The sequence below is a fragment of the Thunnus maccoyii genome, chromosome 10 (genome assembly GCF_910596095.1).
Source record: "Thunnus maccoyii chromosome 10, fThuMac1.1, whole genome shotgun sequence".
Lineage (NCBI taxonomy): Eukaryota > Metazoa > Chordata > Actinopteri > Scombriformes > Scombridae > Thunnus > Thunnus maccoyii.
The window spans coordinates 9,821,973-9,844,561 of record NC_056542.1 but is presented as its reverse complement, the minus strand read 5'-3'; the positions used below and the strand labels follow the sequence as shown (position 1 = coordinate 9,844,561).

The following is a 22,589-nucleotide window of genomic DNA, read 5'->3' as shown; positions in this document are numbered from 1 at the left end:
CCTTTGAGAGGTTCAGCCGCTCATTTGCTGATAGGATCATGTTCTTTGTTCCAAGTGGGTCAAATAGGATTTGAATAAACCACGTGGATACATTATCCAAATTATGTTACAGTTTTGTGTTTAACATCACACATGCTATGAATGCAGTGAATTTGCATATCATGTAAATCTCAGAGAAAGTCCACTAGGCGTGGCAAAAAAACTCGAAAGAAACTTTCTCTCTGTCTGCCATGCCAGCTCTCTTTGTTTTGCTTGCAATGACTTTTTACACTGGGGTGACAGTGAACTTCCTGGGCAAGCACTTTGGTGACTGGTGCTTCTCTTGGTCCTACACACTAGGCTGGGTGGCATTGTTCATAACCTTTGCAGATTAGTTCATTTTGGTTTGGTAGATTTCAGTGTAATTATTGTATGTTGCTGATGGTAGTTCTCATATGCATATTATACAATTATCGCAAACTGAGAAAAACTTTAAAATTGTTTAAAATTGTTGCAGCAGCTCTGTCTATTATTTATATACAAATCAATACAATGTTGTCTTGAAATTTTATTTACAGTAATTCTTCAAGTTGATGCCGTTTGCTGTTTCACAAGATTTGAACTCACTAAAATCCCCAGTATATATTTTCAAATTCACACATCAATAAGAATTATGTAAACTAGAGAACTAATAAAAAGAAAACCATTCTGTACAATCATTTGTTATTGTGCTATTATCTTGTACTTTTTGTACCTGCTTTTTTTGCAAGTATATTTTACATGTTTGCCTACAGAATGCATAAGTGCAGAAGAGTGGCTGGTTAAAATAAACAGGAAATAATGTGTCAGGGGTTCAAATTCCCATTCCAAAATAGAGGATCTATATACAATAATACAATTTGGAATTGCATATGCACCTAATGTGTCTTGTGGTTTTGTCATAAGATGGTTTACAGTGGTTTGGGGTAGAAAGCAGCACAGTCCCTTTGACCAGGATTGAATCACCCTTAAGAGCATCTTTTTTTACACAATAGCCAGCAAACCTAGATGTGAAACATTGTTGTATAAATTAACTGTTAAATATGGCCATATAAGGTCTTTAATACAGTATACAATACAATAAAAACATTGAAGCTGGGTATACTGTATAGTCTTGAAAACATGTTTTACTCTTAGCTAGAGCTTGTGCCTTGCTTATGTGTTCCTGAATCAGGTAATCTACAGTTCCTGAAAACTGACTTTTCACCAGTGCAGCGGAAGGCAGAGGTGGAAAAGTAGAAGATTATGGGATCAATACAGGTGTTGAAGGTGCAAAGCAGCAGGGTGTAGTACCTCCATTTTGGGCTCTCACCCTGAAAGAAGCCCAGTACATGTGAGATGTTATATGGCAACACACAAATGAGAAACACAGCTAGAGTCCCCAAGGCCATGCCGATGGCCTTCTGCTTCTGCATCTGGGATATCCTGGGCTGACTGTACAGGATCAAGATGCAGTTCAAGTAGCAGTATATACAAATTAGGAGAGGTATAAGGCAGAGCACAAAGAACAACTCCAAACGTAATGGGAGGAGGACCTTCAACTGCTTCTCTGTAAAGTTCTCATAACACACACTGGTGTTGTTGCTGGACAGGGAAGGGTGGTGTTGGGTGATGAAAGTGATGCTGCAGTGTGCTGCTGAGATAATCCAAATAATAGCGCTGATCACTATCGCATACACAGGTTTTTTACGCTGATGATAGGTGATAGGAAAAGCTACTCCTATAAAGCGAACTACACTTATTGCCATCAGCAACAAAGAGCTGGTGTAGATTGTGGAAAAGAAGGTGAAGGAGGTGATGGAGCACAGGAAGTTGGGTAGTTTCCACATCATACCTGACGCTGCCTCATATATCTTTAAGGGAAGGATGATCAAGAAGAGCAGATCAGAGACGATCAGATTGAGTAGCAGGATGTTTGTTGGATGTGGCTTGGAGTGGATCTTTACACTGAAGGCATAGAGAGCCAGGAGGTTGGCTGGCAGGCCTATCAGGAAGGAAATTACATAAACTGAGAGAATGACCTCACTCCTCACCACTGGCTCCATTATGACCCTAAACCAAAGCAGGTAAACAAACAACAAACAGAATTTAGGAATTAAGAGACACAGGTGGTAGACAACTGCTAAAAAAACATTGATTCTTTTCTATATTTACAACAGTGACAACAACCTTTGACCTGATTAGTCATTGATGTCTATATGCATCATGTGGAAACTACCCAAAGGAGAAACATTTACTTTGTTTCTGATACTAAACAAACAGAGGTTATAAGGGAATATAAAAAAACCCAAACATTTTAACATTTAAAACCACATAAGATAGTTCCAGAAATTAACATGTGAATAACATAAATTACAGCCCCACCACCAAAAACATAAAAACAGAATTGTAAAAGGATTGGGAGAAGTATTAATTGACAAGTAATACAGTAGATAACTACACTGTTTATACCATTTATAACTACAAAAACAGCAAGAGAAAATAGAGCACTTGAGAAAAAGAAAATTTTCTGTGTTTTTGCACAGTTAATTACTGTGAATATTTTTACAGTATAGTACTGTATATTAAGCCTAAAAACACAGTAATCATGATGATACTGTAGAAATAACAGTAGTGAACACACTACTGTAGAGAATCACAGTAACCATATGATACTGTAAAAAAAATCACAGTAACTATTTTAGTACTGTAGAAAATCACAGTAACCATTATGTTACTGTAGAAAATCACAGTAACTATTTTAGTATTGTAGAAAATCACAGTAACCATATGTTACTGTAGAAAATCACAGTCTCAACCTCAGCTGCAACCCTCAAATTCATGGTGCAGATTAAATAATTTAAACTTTAGTTTGAAATAATTATTCTTTTCATATGAATTCAAATACTTCAAGATGACCTTGTTTGTTCATGCTTCTGCAGGCTGTTACTTTCAGGTTTTAAATTTGTCTCAACGTTTATCAGGTCATAACCTTTTATACAGTCTATGTCATGACAGGCTGTCAGTGAAGTTGTGAGCTGATTGGTTGAGCCAAAGAAAAACATCACATGATCTCAAATTTGAACAGCGTCACTGAGTCAGTCTGGGCGCCAAAGTAAATTACTTCACTGCAGCTGGTTTGGGATTTAACAGCTCTTCGGTTCACTACATTATCTTTTTTTTTACTTTAAAGGATTTTCTTTTAAAGAGTACTCATGTTCTTGTCTGTTTTTGCTCGGTGTAAATTTGTCAGACGGTATCCTAGATGGGCTTATATATGTATATATATATATATATATATATATATACATATATATAGTTCAGTGATTTGTTTTTTGTTTTTTTAACTTGTAGTGGGCTTATTAAATGACATCAGTATTTTTTTTTCGTGAGGATTTGTTTAACTGTGGTTACAGATTTAAACAAGCTTTTTACATATTGTATTTTTAACGTTGTCATTGTAATATTTGCCAATGTTTGTAATATGTACATTTGAAAACTTTGTTATAGAATGATATTTAGAGGACAGAAAGTTGCATATGGTCCCTGCTTCTTTTATGGCAAACACTGAAAAGAAAACATTTATTTACTTCATTCTTATTTACTATATTCTTAGTTACTGTGTTAAGTTGATGTCCGAATATTTCCTGCTGTTGCTACTTCACATTAAAAGCTTCTCACTGGTGTACCACTGTGTGGCTTTTATTATGAAGCATGTACAGGAAATGTACAAGAAACAGACTGCAGTATTGGTCAGTAGACATTGGTCTATGCAAAATGTTTTGTGCTGTTTGGTCAGCAGATCAGTTTTACATATTGCAAAGGAGAATTGGTAAAAGAGGAAACAGCTGAAGTGAACTGGCAGACGTAGAACTGCAGGCAACAGGCTCTTTTACTACAGTTTATGTCATTAAGGGTAAACAACTTCTTTTGTTCTGCTGTCCTGTTTGAGGGAAGACTTTTTGCACTGTGCATCACAGATATAATTGCAGCAGTGCACTTTTCAGTGTGGGTATTTCTGCCATATGGAAGAAGGCCATTAGATTTCTGTAAACATGGTGCACAATCCCTGTGCACCACAGTTACGTACAGCTACTGTAAAGGTAGATAAAGTGCCATTAAATTACTGTTTCATTTTGCAATTGCTACTGTAAATAAAAACAAAGTACACTTACTGTAATTTATTTTACAGTAAGTTTACTGTGTTTATAAACTTACTGTAAAATAAATTAAAGTAAGTGTACTGTGTTTTTATTTAAAATCACAGTAAGTTTTTACAGTGCATGTCTAAATAAAATTATGTGAATATATCTTCAATTTAACAAACAGTTCAATGGTCCACTTCTCAAAGACTGCACACAAAGAAGGTACTGGAGCACACGATTCACTTAAGCAATGTATTAAGGTGCAAACGATATTTTGACGCGCACTGTGTCTTCATCAGAGTCAAACAGTAATGGCATAGATTGAAAAAGTTACATACCCTCCTCCATACACAGAACAGTCTCTCATTGATCAATAAGGATGGGAGGTAATCAATCAATAAACCAATACATTGACAGCACTCATTCAAAATGTATTGGTTTATTGATTGATTACCTCCCATCCTTATTAACCTTCATAAATTGCTAAACGAATTGTGTGCTCCAGTATCTTCTTTGGGTGCAGTTTTTGAAGACATCAAATCAGTATCTTCATAGGTTTATCTAAACAATCTTGTCGATACCGATAACACCTCAGTTTGTAGCCCCCTTCTATTTTGTTTGAGTATGGATAAAAATAGTTAGGAATATGTTTTTTCATGTCCATGATAAGAATCCCAAGAGAAAAGAATCATTGTCAGCTCTCAAAACAAGACACCATCCTATGGCTTTAAAAATGAAAATTAAAATATCACTCCAGATGTAGAATTCAATAGCAAAATGGATCTGCAATGTTAAGTTGGCAAATGTAAGGTACACATATTTACTTACCTAGCTGAAGAAATTTTCAAAAATGTAAGAAAACCAACTCTGTTTGCGTGGCTGTGCCTTTTACCAAAGACAACCTTTTTATAACTTGTGAGTTTAAAGATGAGCTGTTGTAAGTCGGAAACAGAGAGTCATATTCAAGCTCTGTGTGACACAATAGTGCTCCACCCATTCAATAAGCAGAGAGCAAACACTAGTTTGTTAATATTAACTACTATATTAACTACTATATTAAACATTTTTTTCCACTCATTATTTGAGTTATTTCACTCAGACAATAAATGTCATGAAGTGTTCAGTACATGCACAGCTGTAATACAGCCTGGAAAAATAATTGTATTGCTAAGGCAAATAATTTGGCAGCTGGTCTAGTTTAGTTGGTCTAGTCTACAGCCTACTATAATAACCCATCGTAAAACACAAGAATAGACACATTATTCACGAATTGACCTGATATGATCACTAAGTGCATTTTTTTCTCTCAAGGAAGCTTACAAAGCAACATTTTTCAGATTCATTTAAAACTATATCCTACACAATCAAAAAGAGTCAACAGCAAAACCTTGAGGCAGCTCTAAAAGAGCTTGACTGGGGTGAAGTCCCCTCAAGTGGGAACATAGAGAGTGGCTGTGTGTTTCTTGCAACAATTTATGAAGTGATGGCATCCTTCACTAGAAGGGGAGCCAAAATAAAAGAAAGGGGAACACTCTGCCCTTGCTGAATGTTGAATGTAGAAAACTGATGAAAGATAGAGACCAACTGCTTAAAAAATCTTTGAAGTATGGTCTGATTACAGACTGACAAAAGTTCACATCAATGAGAAACAAAGTAATACAGACTATACGAAAGGCCAAAGCAAATTCTTTATGGAGTATACTGAAGGCACAAAAGGGAATATAAAAAAAGGCAAAATATCAATAAAGAATGATCCTAGCTACCAATCTCAATACTTTTTTTTCATGATGCCTATTTTTAAAATAGAAGAAATAACAGAACCAGAAGTGGCCCAGATTATCAGTGCACTGAAAAGCTCTAAAGCGAGGGATGCCTACAGGCTTGACACTAACTTTCTGAAATTACACAAAGATTCTCTGGTATGCCCAATTATTTGGTTAACAGTTATTCCTTCAGCATGGAAGGTGGCCACGGTTATCCCAATCTTTAAATCTGGGGAAAAAACAGACAGAGCTAACTATCGGTCAATCAGCATCCTCCCGGTTATATCTGAGGTCACTGAGAAGTGGGTGGAAAAGCTATTGACTGAACATCTCTCTAAAGGCTACACCCCATGCAATTTGGGTTCCGTGCCCATCATTCCACAGAATCAGCAAACTGTGTCTTTTTAGAAAAAAAAAATATTGGATAAGAGTTCCTATGTATGTGCTGTCTTTCTTGATTTAAAGAGGGCATTTATTACTCTTGACCACCAGATTCTTTTATGTAAATTAACACATTTTAATTTTTCTGAAGAAGCTATCCTGTAGGAAGCAATGTGTTTGTGTTGATGGCACCAAATCTCCTTACCTTGACTGTCCTGTAGGGGTCCCATGAGGCTCTATTCTTAGACCAATGCATGTCAAAATGTCAATATTCCAATGTATGCAGATGATGCAGTAATTTTTGCATGTGCAAAAGATATCTAAGAAGCCTAATTAATTCTTACAGTGACCCATGTCCAAGACTGGCTTACTAAATCATGTCTCAATTTCAACACCAAAAAATACTGTGTGTACAATGTTTACAAAACAACCAGTAAAAGTGACACATTCTAATGTGTTCTTGAGAGGAGAGGAACTTGACATTATAAATGAGTTCAAGTATCTTGGAGTCACATTGGACTCCACATTAATCTTTAAAAGTCATGTGAAAAAGGTGTCAAACACAGTAAAAATTTAATTTACAAAACTTTAAGGAAATCAGGCCATTTCTTTTTCCACTCAATTATTTTTTCACACAGAGTACTGCTTTACTAACTGGTCACTTACAGGTGTAACAACACTTAAACCAGTAGAATTACCCTTCAAGAAAGCTATAAAAAAAACACTCTCATTCCATCATTGTAACATCCTGGAAAAATATCATTTATTGAGTTTTGAGAACTTATGCTTGTTTTATGTGTAAGGCTTTGCATGGGCTTGCCCCACCTCCTTTAAATGACATCATTACATAGAGGGCTGACAGTGGCAATAACACCAAGGCCACCACTAGACAGGACTGTGTGGTGCCATTTTGACACACCACATTTGGATAAACTGAAATCAGTAAAGGGAAGTAAATATTGGAATGGCCTACTACTTACAATAAGGGAGTGACCCACATATCCTACCTTTAAGTCTCATCTCAAACAGTGGCTCAAGGCAAAACAGAACTGTGATCATTTTTAACGGGACATGTGTACAATGTATTTTGCCTTTTTATGTTCTGTATGTGTATATTTGTGTTTGAGTGTTGTTAGTTAAACTGTTTCTGTTTTTGTTACCTGCCTAGGGACTACGGATGTAAATTACCATTTTTGCTAACTCTGGTATGTTTACATCCTGTATCGTATACTGATGTTCATTAATGTGCTCTGTCCCTATCAAATAAACAAACAAATAAATAAATGTCTATATGCATCATGTAGAAACTACCCAAAGGAGAAACATTTACTTTGATTCTGATACTAAACGAACAAAGGTTATAAGGGAATATAAAGAAAAAAACATCTTAACATTTAATACCAGATAAATTAACATTTAAATAACGTAAATTACAGCCCTACCACCAAAAACATAAGAACAGAATTTCAAGATAATTGGGAGAGGTATTAATGAAAATAAAAACATCACTCCAGATGTAGAATTTTAATAGTAAAACTGATCTGCAATATTAAGTTTGATAAATGTAAGGTAAACATATTTACTTACGTAACTGAAGAAATTTTCAAAAATGTAAGAAAAACAGCCTGACGGTACCTTTTACCAAATACAACCTTTTTATAACGTATGAGTTCAAAGATGAGCGGAAACACTATTTTACAGGTCCGCAAATTTCATGGAAATTAAGCAAGTAATTTGGCAAGTAAATTAGCAAGTAATTTCCAACTAGTTTCTGTCTAACTTCTGCTGAGCAGACCACTAAACTGAAGTAGGCTGTTGCAACTTTATTTCCAAATTGTTTCTGCCTAACCTCTGCAGGCCAGTTAATTGAAGTAAAAGTACTTATGAGTTAAAAAAAACAACTGTCAGGATGGTGAGTGGAGCAGGTGTACCCAAACGCAAGAGACAGCAGGCAGGCAACAATGCAGAATATTTAATGAATTAATTCAAAAATCACAGGAACATAGGAAACTGACCATAACCACAAGAACAAATGCAGAACAAACACAGACGGCTCGACAGAGACTGAACTCAAAACCAGACCTTAAATACAAACCAAACTAACGAGGAGATTAGGTGCAGGTGGGAAGGATGGGTGGAGAACTCAGGAGAGGGGAGTGAACAGACAGGGAGCCGATTGGCTGGGGAAACACAAGGAGCAGGGCAGGGCTGATGAGGCTGATACAGGGCAGGTGCGGGGAAGACACAGAATAGGGCAGGACCAACGAGGGCAATGCAGGACAGGTGAGAGGAGGAGTACATGAACACATGGAGAAAACACAGGGAAACCAGAAAACCAAAAACGAAATACCCTACGATACAGGGAACCCAAAAAAACACAAAAAGTCCAAAAAACAAACAAAGTCAAGGCAGGATGTGACAACAACAACATTTTACTTAAGTATAAGTAAAAGAATATTACGTGATTGATTATCAAAAGTCCTGATTCTGATCTGTCTCACATAGTTTCAGAGTTAACCTGCATGTACTGTATAATATCTTCTTCAATCCAGCAGGGCCTAGTTGGTCCATAATTACAAACACTGTGTAGACAAGGGCTGTTCAGACTCACAGAATATTATTTTAAATTCTTGTCATGATTCAAAAGTTTCCTGATTTAAGTTTACAGATTAAATTATAGTACTGTATGTCATGCTGAATGATGGGTAATGTACATAAAATGGTACACTTCCTAAAGTATTGACATAATGCACAACCAAAAAGGCATCTTGTGTTTGACTATTTCACTCAGAGAATAAATGTCATGAAGTGTTGAAACAAACAAAAAATATACAGTACATACATACTAATTGGGCAGCTGATGTAGTTGGCAATAGGCCTACCCACTCACTATAGTGGTTGGTAGTTACTGCACTGTATCATGTTTTGCATAGAAAATCTTTTGGCATGCCTCTGTTTGGCATAGTTGCTATTGTTGTCAGATAAAAAATTGTGGTGTCAAATTTAGAGAATTTGCTCCGAAATTAAGTGGACAAAATGTTTTTAACATCATCAAAAATGTAAATAAAAGTACCAATACCTTAAAATTGTGCTTAAATACTGTAATTGCACATAATTTCTATCTGTGCAACCAGACCAGTTGATGACAGTTGGCTGTAGTCCAGCAGTGCACTGGAACAATGTACATGTACAAGGACAAAGGTTATGTTGAATAAAATGCCAGAGGTCGTTTTTAAAGGCTCAGTAGAATTAGATTTATTCATTTCTAGTGAGTTTGTTAAATGGCTGAATTCATTTTGAATTGAAACCATTTAGATCATATAAAGGTTTTATCATTTCTCAATTATCATCATGCACATATCTTCATAGCATGCTTTCTTTCTCTTGTTTTACTCCTTGTCAGCCCACTAGAATACCACTCATGCTTTCATGATCCTCTCTGCCATGTTGTGCTTTGCTGGCATCATCGCAGGAATCCTCTCCTTGGCCCACTTCTCAGCCTTTGAGAGGTTCAACCACTCATTTGCTGCTGGGATCATGTTCTTTGTTCCAAGTGGGTCAAATAGGATTTGAATAAACCACACTGATACGTTATCCACACTATGTAACAGTTTTGTTTTCTATGTCACACATGCTATGAATGATGTATTATTATTCAGTGAATTTGCATATCATGTAAATCTCAGAGGAAGTCCACTAGGCCTGCTAAAGAAACTCTGTAACCTTTGCCTGAGGTGATCTTCACTATTACACATATTCATTTAAATATGTGTGTCTCTCTGTCTGCCATGCCAGCTCTCTTTGTTTTGCTTGCAATGGGCATTTACACTGGGGTGACAGTGAACTTCCCGGGCAAGCACTTTGGTGACTGGTGCTTCTCTTGGTCCTACATACTAGGCTGAATGACACTGCTCATGACCTTCTTAGCGGGTTAGTTCATAAAAATTTGTTTGGTAGATTTCAGTGTAATTATTGTATCTTGCTGATGGTTGTTCTCACACACAATTATTACAAATTGAGAATAAATTTAAAATTGTTTAAAATTGTTACAGCAGCTCTGTCTAATCTTTCTAAACAAATCAATAAACTGTTGTCAGATGAACAGTTTAATTTTTCATGAAATTCTATTCACAGAAATTCTTCAAGTTGTCAAAGGTGTCGTTTGATGTTTCACAAGAATTGAACTCATTAAAATCCCCATTATATATTTTCAAACTCACACATCAGTAAGAATTGTGTACACTAGAGACCTAAAAACAAATACACTTAATTGTACATAACATAGTATATGTACAGATGAGCTTTTACGTGAACACCATACTACTTTACAGCTTACCTATGCTTTGTTTTGCAGGTATATTTTACATGTTTGCCCACAGGATACATGAGTGCAGAACAGTGGCTGGCCCACGTTAAAATAAACAGGAAATAATTTGCCAAGGGTGCCAATTCCCATTCAAGAATAGAGGACACATATACATATTGCATATGCACTTAATGCATCTTGTGGTTTTATCATAAGATGTTCTACAGTGGTTTGGGGTAGAAAGCATTTAATTAACCGTTAAATATGGCTATATTGTATTGTATCTGTAATACAGTATACAATACAATAAAAACATTGAAGCTGGGTATACTGTATAGTATTGATATCATGTTTTACTCTTAGCTAGAGATTGTGCCTTGCGTATGTGATCCTGAAACAAGTAATCTACAATTTCTGAAAACGGACTTTTTACCAGTGCAGTGGAAGGCAGAGGAGGAAAAGTAGAAGATTATGGGATCAATACAGGTGTTGAAGGTGCTAAGCAGCAGGGTGTAGTACCTCCATTTTGGGCTCTCACCCTGAAAGAAGCCCATTACATGTGAGATGTTATATGGCAACACACAAATGAGAAACACAGCTAGAGTCCCCAAGGCCATGCCGATGGCCTTCTGCTTCTGCATCTGGGATATCCTGGGGCGACTGTACAGGATGAAGATGCAGCTCAAGTAGCAGTAAATACAAATTAGGAGAGGTATAAGGCAGAGCACAAAGAACAACTCCAAACGTACTGAGAGGAGGACCTTCAACTGCTTCTCTGTAAAGTTCTCATAACACACACTGGTGTTGTTGCTGGACAGGGAAGGGTGGTGTTGGGTGATGAAAGTGATGCTGCAGTGTGCTGCTGAGATAATCCAAATAATAGCGCTGATCACTATTGTATACACAGGTTTCTGCAGCTGACGATAGGTGATAGGAAAAGCTACAGCTATGTATCGAACCACACTCACTGCCATCAGCAACAAAGAGCTGGTGTAGATTGTGGAAAAGAAGATGAAGGAGGTGATGGAGCACAGGAAATTGGGTAGTTTCCACATCATGCCCGATGCTGCCTCATACATCTTGAGGGGAAGGATGATCAAGAAGAGCAGATCAGAGACGGTCAGATTGAGTAGCAGGATGTTTGTTGGATGTGGCTTGGAGTGGATCTTTACACTGAAGGCATAGAGAGCCAGGAGGTTGGCTGGCAGGCCTATCAGGAAGGCAATTATGTAAACTGAGAGAATGACTTCACTCCTCACCACCAGCTCCATTCTGACCCTAAACCAAAGCAAGTAAACAAACAACAAACAGAATTTAGGAAGTAAGAGACACAGGTGGTAGACAACTGCTAAAAAAACATTGATTCTTTTCTATATTTACAACAGTGACAACAACCTTTGACCTGATTAGTCATTGATGTCTATATGCATCATGTGGAAACTACCCAAAGGAGAAACATTTACTTTGTTTCTGATACTAAACAAACAGAGGTTATAAGGGAATATAAAAAAACCCAAACATTTTAACATTTAAAACCACATAAGATAGTTCCAGAAATTAACATGTAAATAACATAAATTACAGCCCTACCACCAAAAACATAAAAACAGAATTGCAAGAGGATTGGGAGAAGTATTAATTGGCAAGTAATACAGTAGATAATAAGGACTAGACACTATACAGACTACACAACAACTCAGTTATTATTTTCCTTGGGTGCTGTATCAGTACCGTCTATAACTACAAGACAAAAAAGAGCAGTTGAGAAAAAGAAAATGCTGATTTTCCATCTATAAATAAAATTATATGAATATACCTTCAATGTAGTCAAAGACATTTCTGATTTTAAAGAAGTCGAATCAGTATCTTCATAGGTTTATCTCAGCAATATTGTCCATACTGATAACACTTCAGTTTGTAATCTGCTTCTATTTTGTTTTGATAAAAATAGTCAGGAAAATGTTTTTTTCATGTCCATGATCAGAATCCCAAAAGAAATGAACCACTGTCACCTCTCAAAGCAAGACACCATCTATGGCTTTAAAAATGAAAATAAAAAAATCACTCCAGATGTAGAATTTCAATAGTTTGATAAATGTAAGGTAAACATATTTACTTACTTAACTGAAGAAATTTTCAAAAATGTAAGAAAACCAACTCTGTGTTTGCCTGACTGTCCCTTTTACCAAAGACAACCTCTTTATAACCTGAGTTCAAAGATGAGATGATATAAAATGTTGTAAGCCGGAAACGAGTCATATTCAAGCTCTGCAGCCAGCTAACAACAGTTTGTTAATATTAACTAAAATGCAAAAGTGTGGCTCATATTGACTTCAGAGAATTTTCACCTAAATGTTGACTTTAATATTGGACATGTTAGTGAAGGACCTCCTCCCATTAGATCTCTGCTGGGAAAATCTATGAACATGATAAGTAGACTTGGAGTTTTAATCAGGCCATGAGCCTGCATTTACTTAAAGTAACACCTACGCCTCAAGCTTAAAGAAAAAGTCATCATTTCAAATAAACAAATTATGTTTCCACACAGACATTCAATTTTTAGGACATCCTTTTCTGAGTTCAAGTCCAATATGGCACTGCTACTAAAAAGTGAGCAACATCACTTTGAACAGAAAATAGCAATACATAGCTCATAGCTTACATCTGCTTTGTGTTGCTTGGGGACAGCTTGAGTATTGGTTTCCTTCCTGTCATCACTTCTCACATAAGAATCAGTTAACAAGAAAAAATGTTTAAAACTGTCACTGGTGCTACTTTGTATGTATTTTAGTATTGAACTAGCTATGTGCAAGTCTGACAGAACGGTTCCATTATAAAAATAATGCGCCAATACATTTGATGTAAGCCATGCACTTAATTGGGGACTACTGTAAGGAGCCTACCTTGTGAGAGCAGCAGCAGCAGATTTTGTCTGATCAGCAGTTTAGATAAACATCTGTTTTGCAAGACATATTCTGTGGGCGGTCATATTTCTAAATGACCGAGGAACAAAAGCAACAACAGGAAAAACAAACTTCATGTGTGTGGCTGGAAAATTTCTCTTGTGAACAGTGTGAACCATTTCATATTTTTTTCTTCAGCCACTTTTACTGCAGTCAGCACCTTATCCAGTGACTGTATTTTGCCATCTCTTTGGAGGTTTGTGTTATTCTAGTACTGCTGAGTTGGTCTATGCATTTCTTCCACAGAATCATTGTCATAAACACAGGAAAGGCTGTCCTCCTCTGCATTTCTCTCAGGTCTGTGCAGGCTTGATTGAGTGTTGTCCTCTTGTGATCTAATATCAAAAGAGAGAGTTGAAAATTAGCAGAGAGCTAATTAGACGCCTTGTGTATCTCCTTGAATGTAGGCAAATTAAATCACTTCAGCGCATCAATATATGGCCCATGTTGTCAAAAACTATATTTAAGTTCTAAGAAGAGAGACAAAAATGAAAAGAGGCTACTTACATGTCGTAATCTTTATTTTTCACTACATACTGAATATCATTTCAACACATAATGCCAAGAATTTGTGCTGAGAATGAGAGATAAAATAATTGTCTTTATCTGTGTGGACTTTCATATCTTTGCTCTTGTTGTGCATAGTCCAATAAACTTTGTGGCCTTAAAAAAATATACAAACATGTTTTGAATTCAGCAAATTTGAATTGAATTATCATCAACTATAAACACACAATTACAGCTTCAATGCCTTAAAAGGATACTAGTGTTCCACATAAATCTCAAATTTTGAAAAAGTTTTGTATCATAATTTGATGACACCCGTTCCTTCACTATTACAGCAGGGAGCACTAGGTCCTAGTCAAGGGTGTGAAGCCCCAAATCAGCAGGTGGGCCTGTCTTTAGACCCCAACCACAGACCACAAGTAGGGCTCTCTTTCCCCCATGGGTTGGGTTTTCCAGAGCTCTAGAACCCTGGAACCCAGACAGTCCACGAGGACAACCAGAGGAGTGCCTTCCCAGCGATACCATGATCTTTATTGCCAGTGTGTCATCATACTGTGGTCATTGAGACAATGACCATTTCAGCAGGGAGGGGTGTAACAGGGTAGACCTGTATTGGCCTGATTTTGATTATTAATTTATTTATTAGAAGCTATCCAATAAAACATTGTGATTTTTTTTAAACTACATGGTCTTTTGCCTTTTGCCCATTTCTTTATAAAATGGTTGGTCAATTCTGAACTGGGTGTTTTATACATTGCTTATGACCTTCTTTGCAGGTTAGTTCATAAAAATTAGTTTGGTAGGCGTAATTATTGTATCTTGCTGAAGGTAGTTCTCATATGCATATTACACAATTATTGCAAACTGAGAAAAACTTTGAAATTGTTTAAAATTGTTACAGCAGCTCTGTCTATTCTTTATAAATAAATACACTGTTGTCAGATGAACAGTTTAATTTTTCATGAAATTTTATTGACAGTAATTCTTCAAGTCGATGTCATTTGCTGTTCCACAAGATTTTAACTCATTAAAATCCCCAGTATATATTTTCGAACTCACACATCAGTAAGAATTGTGTACACTAGAGAACTAATAAAAAGAAAAAAATAATTCTGTATAGTCGTTTGTTATTGCGGTATTATCTTGTACTTAACATAGAATATGTAGAGATCAGCTTTGAGGTGAACAACATACCACTTTACAGTTTACCTATGCTTTGTTTTGCAGGTAAATTCTACACGTGTGCCTATAGAGTGCATGAGTGCAGAACAGTGGCTGGTTCACCAACAGGAAATAATGTGTCAAGGATGCAAATTCCCATTCAAAAATAAAAGGACTTATACAGAACAATAAGTTTTGGATTTGCATATGCACCTAATGTGTCTTGTGGTTTTGTCATAAGATGGTCTACAGTGGTTTGGGGTAGAAAGCAGCACAGTCCCTTTGAGTAGGATTTAATCACCCATAAAAGCATTTTTGTTACCCAATAACCAGTAAACCTACATGTGAGACGCTGTATAAATTAACTGTTAAATATGGCAATAAGGTCTGTAATACAGTATACAATACAAAAAAAACATTGAAGTTGGGTATACTGTATAGTACTGAAATCATGTTTTACTCTTTGCCAGAGATTGTGCCCTCCGTATGTGATCCTGAAACAGTTACTCTACAATTCCCGAAAACTGACTTTTCACCAGTGCAGCGGAAGGCAGAGGAGGAAAAGTAGAAGATTATGGGATCAATACAGGTGTTGAAGGTGCTAAGCAGCAGGGTGTAGTACCTCCATTTTGGGCTCTCACCCTGAAAGAAGCCCAGTACATGTGAGATGTTATATGGCAACACACAAATGAGAAACACAGCTAGAGTCCCCAAGGCCATGCCGATGGCCTTCTGCTTCTGCATCCGGGATATCATAGGGCGGCTGTACAGGATCCAGATGCAGCTCAAGTAGCAGTAAATACAAATTAGGAGAGGTATAAGGCAGAGCACAAAGAAAAACTCCAAACGTACTGGGAGGAGGACCTTCAACTGCTTCTCTGTAAAGTTCTCATAACACACACCGGTGTTGTTGCTGGACAGGGAAGGGTGGTGTTGGGTGATGAAAGTGATGCTGCAGTGTGCTGCTGAGATAATCCAAATAATAGCGCTGATCACTATTGTATACACAGGTTTCTGCAGCTGACGATAGGTGATAGGAAAAGCTACAGCTATGTATCGAACCACACTCACTGCCATCAGCAACAAAGAGCTGGTGTAGATTGTGGAAAAGAAGGTGAAGGAGGTGATGGAGCACAGGAAATTGGGTAGTTTCCACATCATGCCCGATGCTGCCTCATGCATCTTGAGGGGAAGGATGATCAAGAAGAGCAGATCAGAGACGATCAGATTGAGTAGCAGGATGTTTGTTGGATGTGGCTTGGAGTGGATCTTTACACTGAAGGCATAGAGAGCCAGGAGGTTGGCTGGCAGGCCTATCAGGAAGGCAATTATGTAAACTGAGAGAATGACTTCACTCCGCACCACCAGCTCCATTCTGACCCTAAACCAAAGCAAGTAAACAAACAACAAACAGAATTTAGGGACACAGGTGGTAGACCACTGCTCAAAAACATTGATTCTTTTCTATATTTACAAAAGTGACAACAACCTTTGACCTGATTTAACATTTAAAATCACCTAACATAATTCCAGAAATTAACATGTAAATAACATAAATTACAGCCCTACCACCAAAAACCAAAAACATAAAAACAGAATTGCAAGAGGATTGGGAGAAGTATTAATTGACAAGTAATACAGTAGATAATAAGGACTAGACACTATACAGACTACACAACAACTATGTTATTATTTTTTATGGGTGCTGTATCAGTACCGTCTATAACTACAAGAGAAAAAAGAACAGTCAAGAAAAAGAAAATGCTTCCAAAATCTTCCATCTATAAATAAAATTATGTGAACATATCTCCAAAGTAGTCAAAGACATTTCTGATTTTAAAGTCAAATCAGCCCTCTTCTATTTTGTTTGAGTATGGATAAAAATAGTTAGGAAAATGTTTTTTTCATGTCCATGATCAGAATCTCAAGAGAAATGAACCATTGTCACCTCTCAAAACAAGATACCTTTAAAAATGAAAATAAAAACATCACTCCAGGTGTAGAATTTCAATAGCAAAATAGATATTGCAATGTTAAGTTTGATAAATGTAAGGTAAACATATTTACTTACTTAACTGAAGAAATTTTCAAAAATGTAAGAAAACCAACTGTGTTTGCCTGACTGTCCCTTTTACCAAAGACAACCTTTTAATAACTTGTGAGTTCAAATATGAGCTGACATAAAGTGTTGTAAGCCGGAAACAATGAGTCATATTCAAGCTCTGTGTGACACACCAGTGCTCTTCTGTCAGCAGCCAGCTAACACCAGTTTGTTAATATTAACTAAAATGCAAAACTGTGGCTCATGTTGACTTTAGACACTCGCAGACATACTGACTTTATATATTATATATATATGATATACCCACTAGATCTCTGCTGGAATAAACTATGAACATGATTAGATTTGGAATTTTAATCAGGCCATGAGTTTGCATTTATTTAAAATAGTGCCTACACCACAAGCTTAGAGAATAAGTCATCATTCCAGATAAATAAAATAACACTCACCAGCCACTCTCTTAGGTGCACCTGTGCAATATAATGCAATACAATACAACAGCTCTGCCATAAATTCTATATTTACGAAGCTTATACATTTTTAGTTTTTGTTGACATTGTCAGAAAGGTGATAATTCTACTCAATGTTAATTATTCAGGTCGTAGTTGGTGGTGCTGGTATACTAAAGTGCATTATATTAAATGGTGTTCCTAATATTTTGTCCACTTGATTAACATATATGAGGAGGGCAAAATATTATGAACATTTTTCAATATAATGCACTCCAGTACACCAGCACCACCCACTACAACCTCAATAACAATGTCAAGAAAAACTGAAAATGTATCATCTTTGTAAATGTAGAATTTATGGCAGAGCTATTGGATTGCATTAGGTTGCACAGGTGTACCTAATAAGGTGGCCAGTGAGTGAATGTTTCCACACAGACATTCAATTTTTAGGACATCCTCTTTCTGAGTTCAAGTCAAATATGGCTTTGCTACTAAAAAGTGAGCAACATCACTTTGAACAGAAAATAGCAATACATGGGTCATAGCTTAAATCCGCTTTGTGTTGCTTGGGGACAGCTTGAGTATTGGTTTCCTTCCTGTCATCACTTTTCACATAAGAATCAGTTAACAAGAAAAAATGTTTAAAACTGTCACTGGTGCTACTTTGTATGTATTTTAGTATTGAACTAGCTATGCGCAAGTCTGACAGAACTGTTCCATTATATAAATAATGCGCCAATACATTTGATGTAAGCCATGCACTTAATTGGCGACTACTGTAAAGAGCCTACCTTGTGAGAGCAGCAGCAGCAGATTTCGTCTGATCAGCAGTTTAGATAAACATCTGTTTTGCAAGACATATTCTGTGGGCGGTCATATTTCTAAATGACCGAAGAGCAAAAGCAACAACAGGAAAAAAACTTCACGTATGGTCTCTTGTGAACAGTGTGAACCACTGCATAATTTTTTACACATTTTTTGTCACTTTTACTGCAGTCAGTACCAGAATAACACAACTCTTGCGCATTTCTTCCACAAAATCATTGTCATAAACACAGGAAAGGCTGTCCTCCTCTGCATTTCTCTCAGGTCAGCATGCGCTTGATTGAGCGTTGTCTTCTTGTGATCTAATAGCAAAAGAGAGAGTTGAAAATTAGCAGAGAGCCAATTAGGTACCTTCTGTATCTCCTTGAATGTAGGCAAATTAAATCACTTTCAACGTATCAATATATGGCCCATGTTGTCAAAAACTATATTTAAGTTCTAAGAAGAGAGACAAAAATGAAAAGAGGCTACTCAAATGTCATAACGTTTTTTTTCACTACATATTGAATATCATTTCAACACATAATGCCAAGAATTTGTGCTGAGAATGAGAGATAAAATAATTTTCTTTATCTGTGTGGACTTCTGTATCTCTGGTCTTGTTGTGCATTGTCCAATAAACTTTGTGGCCTTAAAAAAATATACAAACATGTTTTGAATTCAGCAAATTTTAATTAAATTATCGTCAACTATAAACACACAATTACAGCTTCAATGCCTTAAAAGGATATCAGTGTTCCACATAAAGGTCGGCGGTTGTCAGTGGGTAAAAATAATAACAATAAAAGGATTAACCATCACAACACAACCATAATCTGTGACAAGGTATAAAGTGTACTAACCTGTTTCTGAAATAATTTCTGTAAATGAACATTGCACATCCAAGCAACAAAGCAATTCCCAGTAGCATCAAAGTCAACAACCACAGCAAAGAAGCTGTAAAAGGAAAACAGCTTTATTAGGAAAGATGATACACAAAAATACTGTCACTGTTACTTTCCCAGAGACTATATTTTTCATTTCATTGGTGGAGACGGAGGTGACGGAGGATGGGAGAGTGTCATTGTCATCCACAGTCCAGTATATAGAGGCATTAGGGGATGCCTCAGCCCGGCAGACACACCTCAGAACCTCCCTCATCAGGTGGCAGGAGGACTCAGGTAGGATTATGGGGGGATCTAGAGAAATAGAAGTGAAACAGTCTTGCTACTTAACAAGTAATTAAACCTCTCTGGCCTCTTGGGTTTATGATTTTCAAAACTAATAAAGTAAAGTCAAAGATACACTGTCATCAAACTAAAAACATGAAATGTATCTTCCTAAAAAATGATTGAAGGCTATTAAGTCTTTACAGGGCTTTTCACCCAGTGGTATTTAGTGTCTCCCCATGTTTCCTGTCTGCTACTGAGTACAATCCAATAGAGGAAATAAAATATTTTTTAAAAAATTAAATTTTTATAATGGTATTTATGTTCTCACTATGTAACATAATTTATTGCATGCAATCTGTTTCTCTATCCTCCATTTGTTTGCTGTTTCTTCTGCTGCTACAGGAAACTACAGTAGTTTCTTTGTGCTTTCATTACAGTTCCATCTTTTCTGATCTTAAAATGATCTAGAGAGATAATGAGCCTATTTCAATATTATTAGAATACACCACCCCAGAAAACCTACTTCCTAGTTTCCACAGCTGTATTTCTTGCAAGATCAGTTTAATCTAAACTGTTGTCCCTTGTAGCATGGGAGCTGTAACATATAGTGTGCAACTACAGCTGCGGTTTGTTTTCCCTTGACTGAAGAATTTCACTGCATTCTGTGTTGCATTTTTGTTTAGGTTCACACTCTCAAACACTGATTATAAACAGAAGCTATACGGTTGTATAAACATTGTTTATAGGACAGAGCTTTGTTAGTGACAGCAGTTACGTCAAAAATAATTTAATTTCTTGCATACTAGACATGAATTGTGTCTTTGCTGTTATTTACCCTCCTGGCGGAGTAATACCAAATAATAATTTGGCTGATTATCTATAAATTCATAATAGGTTGGCAATATTGTGCTTATGTATTACCCCCTGTATATTTGCATTAGGTTTTCATTTTGTTTGTGTTTTCCCTTTTGTTTATCTTAGATTTGCATGTGCTGCACATGCTCACGTGTTGGTGTTGTGTAATGTATTTGCATATGTTCTTTGACCCCAACTTGAAATGTATATGTTAAGCTGTTGTTAATAAAGTACTCTATTAAGCAATTAGAATTAAAATAAAAAATTGACGGTTATTAATGTTTTCCTTAGATGGTTCACCATCACTCGGCACCCAGTTTTTATTAGAATGGGAGGTAAAGCGTCTTTATTTTTTAACTATGGTATTATTTTGCTTCACATCTGTGTCTATCTGCTTTCCATGTTTTGCCAACATTATGAATGTTTGTGGTTGGGTACACACAGCAACAGGTCTCTTGCTGTGTGTGCTTAATTTCATAGTGTAGATGTTATTGTGTTAGTTAGCTTAGTTATGTTATCTCTGGTTGGGTGTCAGTGCTCTTGATTATGGTCATGTCTAGATGGTTACCCATGAAAGATCTCGCGAGAGTGATCATTTTAACCCAAACCATGATCTTTCCCTAACCTGTGTTTACCTGAGCAGAAGTGCTGCGGCTCACACATGTGTGGTGTCCACACACCGACAGCACTGCTGCTGTGGTGCTGCTAGTGCCAGCCCTATCTTTCTACAAAGAGTTTGACTTGGATAACGGCCGTTAATAGTAAGGAAAGAAACTGAGCCCCCCCCCTCTCGACTCAATTATTGCCCTATCCAACCCGCACAAACATTGGCCACGCTTTATTTATTTTACAATAATGCATCAATAATCACTCATGACTGCAGTTTAATTTTATGACTGTTGCAGAACTAAATATTAGTCATATAATCATTATAAGCTGATAGTGAAGCATACATACACCATACAGAAAGAAAAAAACACACACACACACACACACACACATTAACAGATGAAAGTAAGCCTAATAAGTTCAAGTGCCATAAAGTCTAAATGGCCACTATAAAAGGGAGCACCATTGTCCAAAAACAAAACTCATACAACACTGGCAAGTGAAGCCTGCATGCATCCTTCTCTCCACTCACAACTCACAAGTGGCACAAGCATAAGAATATTGCACGAATCAATCAATAACCTCAGGTATTAAAGTCTGTTCCTACCTTTAAAACATCTTCCTCCTGGTTTTGCAGAAAAATGAAATGAAAAATGAAAAAAATTTGGCTTCAATCATGGATATATAAAGAGAACTGGATACAGCGTTGGATGCGGGACCCCATTCATTCCTATGAAAGTTGCAGCTCTTCTAGGCTTTTGAAATGTGATCGAACCATTTGGATGAAATTCTGATAGTGAGACAAGTCATTTCGTGGGGGCTTTGACGCTCAAAAAAATGTATCCACTGATTTACAGACGTCTCTTTCACAATGTTAGTCTATGGGAAAAAGTTGTTTTGGGCCTGTGGGCATCACGTGACGTTGTAATTACATAGTTTGGCCGCTATGTCAAATTTGCTTCAAAGCCTGGTGCTCTTCCTGTTTCCAGTTGACAGCTTCACTTTTTGGGAGCTGTCATGACGTCCATCTTTATATACAGTCAATGGGACAGACTCACTTTGTCTTGAGCTAGCCTCAAGTGGCCATACAAGGAACTGCAGTTTTTGGCACTTCCACGTTAGCTTCATTTTTCAGCCCCAGAGGTTGTCGCTTGTACAAAACACGAGGACAGATGTCTCACTTCGCTCTAAATCCAAACACCACAAATGGACAAAAAAAAAAAAAAAAATACGCATGAGGCAGGAATTTTTTTTTTCCTCCTTGTTTTTTTCCTTGTGGGCCCTTTCACGTCAATGGGTAAGCCGGTGCATTAAAATGGTGTTAATGCTGATTTCTCCTGGGAGGGCCAAATTCCTGGATGCCCGCCCATAATGCCGGGTCTGGAATGTCTCATATCATTTCATTATAAAAC

At 36.8% G+C, this 22,589-nt stretch overlaps 3 protein-coding genes across 3 annotated transcripts; all 3 read right to left on the bottom strand.

Moving 5' to 3' along the window:
- Window positions 1-1,149: 1,149 nt before the first annotated feature.
- LOC121906318 (free fatty acid receptor 2-like) lies at window positions 1,150-2,063 on the bottom strand. The gene has a single exon (XM_042425126.1). The coding sequence runs from the start codon at window positions 2,061-2,063 to the stop codon at window positions 1,152-1,154; it is 912 nt and encodes a 303-aa protein (XP_042281060.1). The 3' UTR covers window positions 1,150-1,151.
- Window positions 2,064-10,951: 8,888 nt separating this feature from the next.
- LOC121905408 (free fatty acid receptor 2-like) lies at window positions 10,952-11,863 on the bottom strand. Its single transcript, XM_042423625.1, has one exon. The coding sequence runs from the start codon at window positions 11,861-11,863 to the stop codon at window positions 10,952-10,954; it is 912 nt and encodes a 303-aa protein (XP_042279559.1).
- Window positions 11,864-15,289: 3,426 nt separating this feature from the next.
- Window positions 15,290-16,597, bottom strand: LOC121905998 (free fatty acid receptor 2-like). The gene has a single exon (XM_042424636.1). It carries the CDS (start codon window positions 16,595-16,597, stop codon window positions 15,680-15,682), a length of 918 nt encoding a protein of 305 aa, XP_042280570.1. The 3' UTR covers window positions 15,290-15,679.
- Between the last annotated feature and the right edge of the window lie 5,992 nt (window positions 16,598-22,589).

What these genes read in the sequence shown, in the direction of transcription:
- LOC121906318 (XM_042425126.1), bottom strand. Translation starts at nt 2,063, where the DNA reads ATGGAGCCAGTGGTGAGGAGTGAGGTCATTCTCTCAGTTTATGTAATT.
- LOC121905408 (XM_042423625.1), bottom strand. Translation starts at nt 11,863, where the DNA reads ATGGAGCTGGTGGTGAGGAGTGAAGTCATTCTCTCAGTTTACATAATT.
- LOC121905998 (XM_042424636.1), bottom strand. Translation starts at nt 16,597, where the DNA reads ATGGAGCTGGTGGTGCGGAGTGAAGTCATTCTCTCAGTTTACATAATT.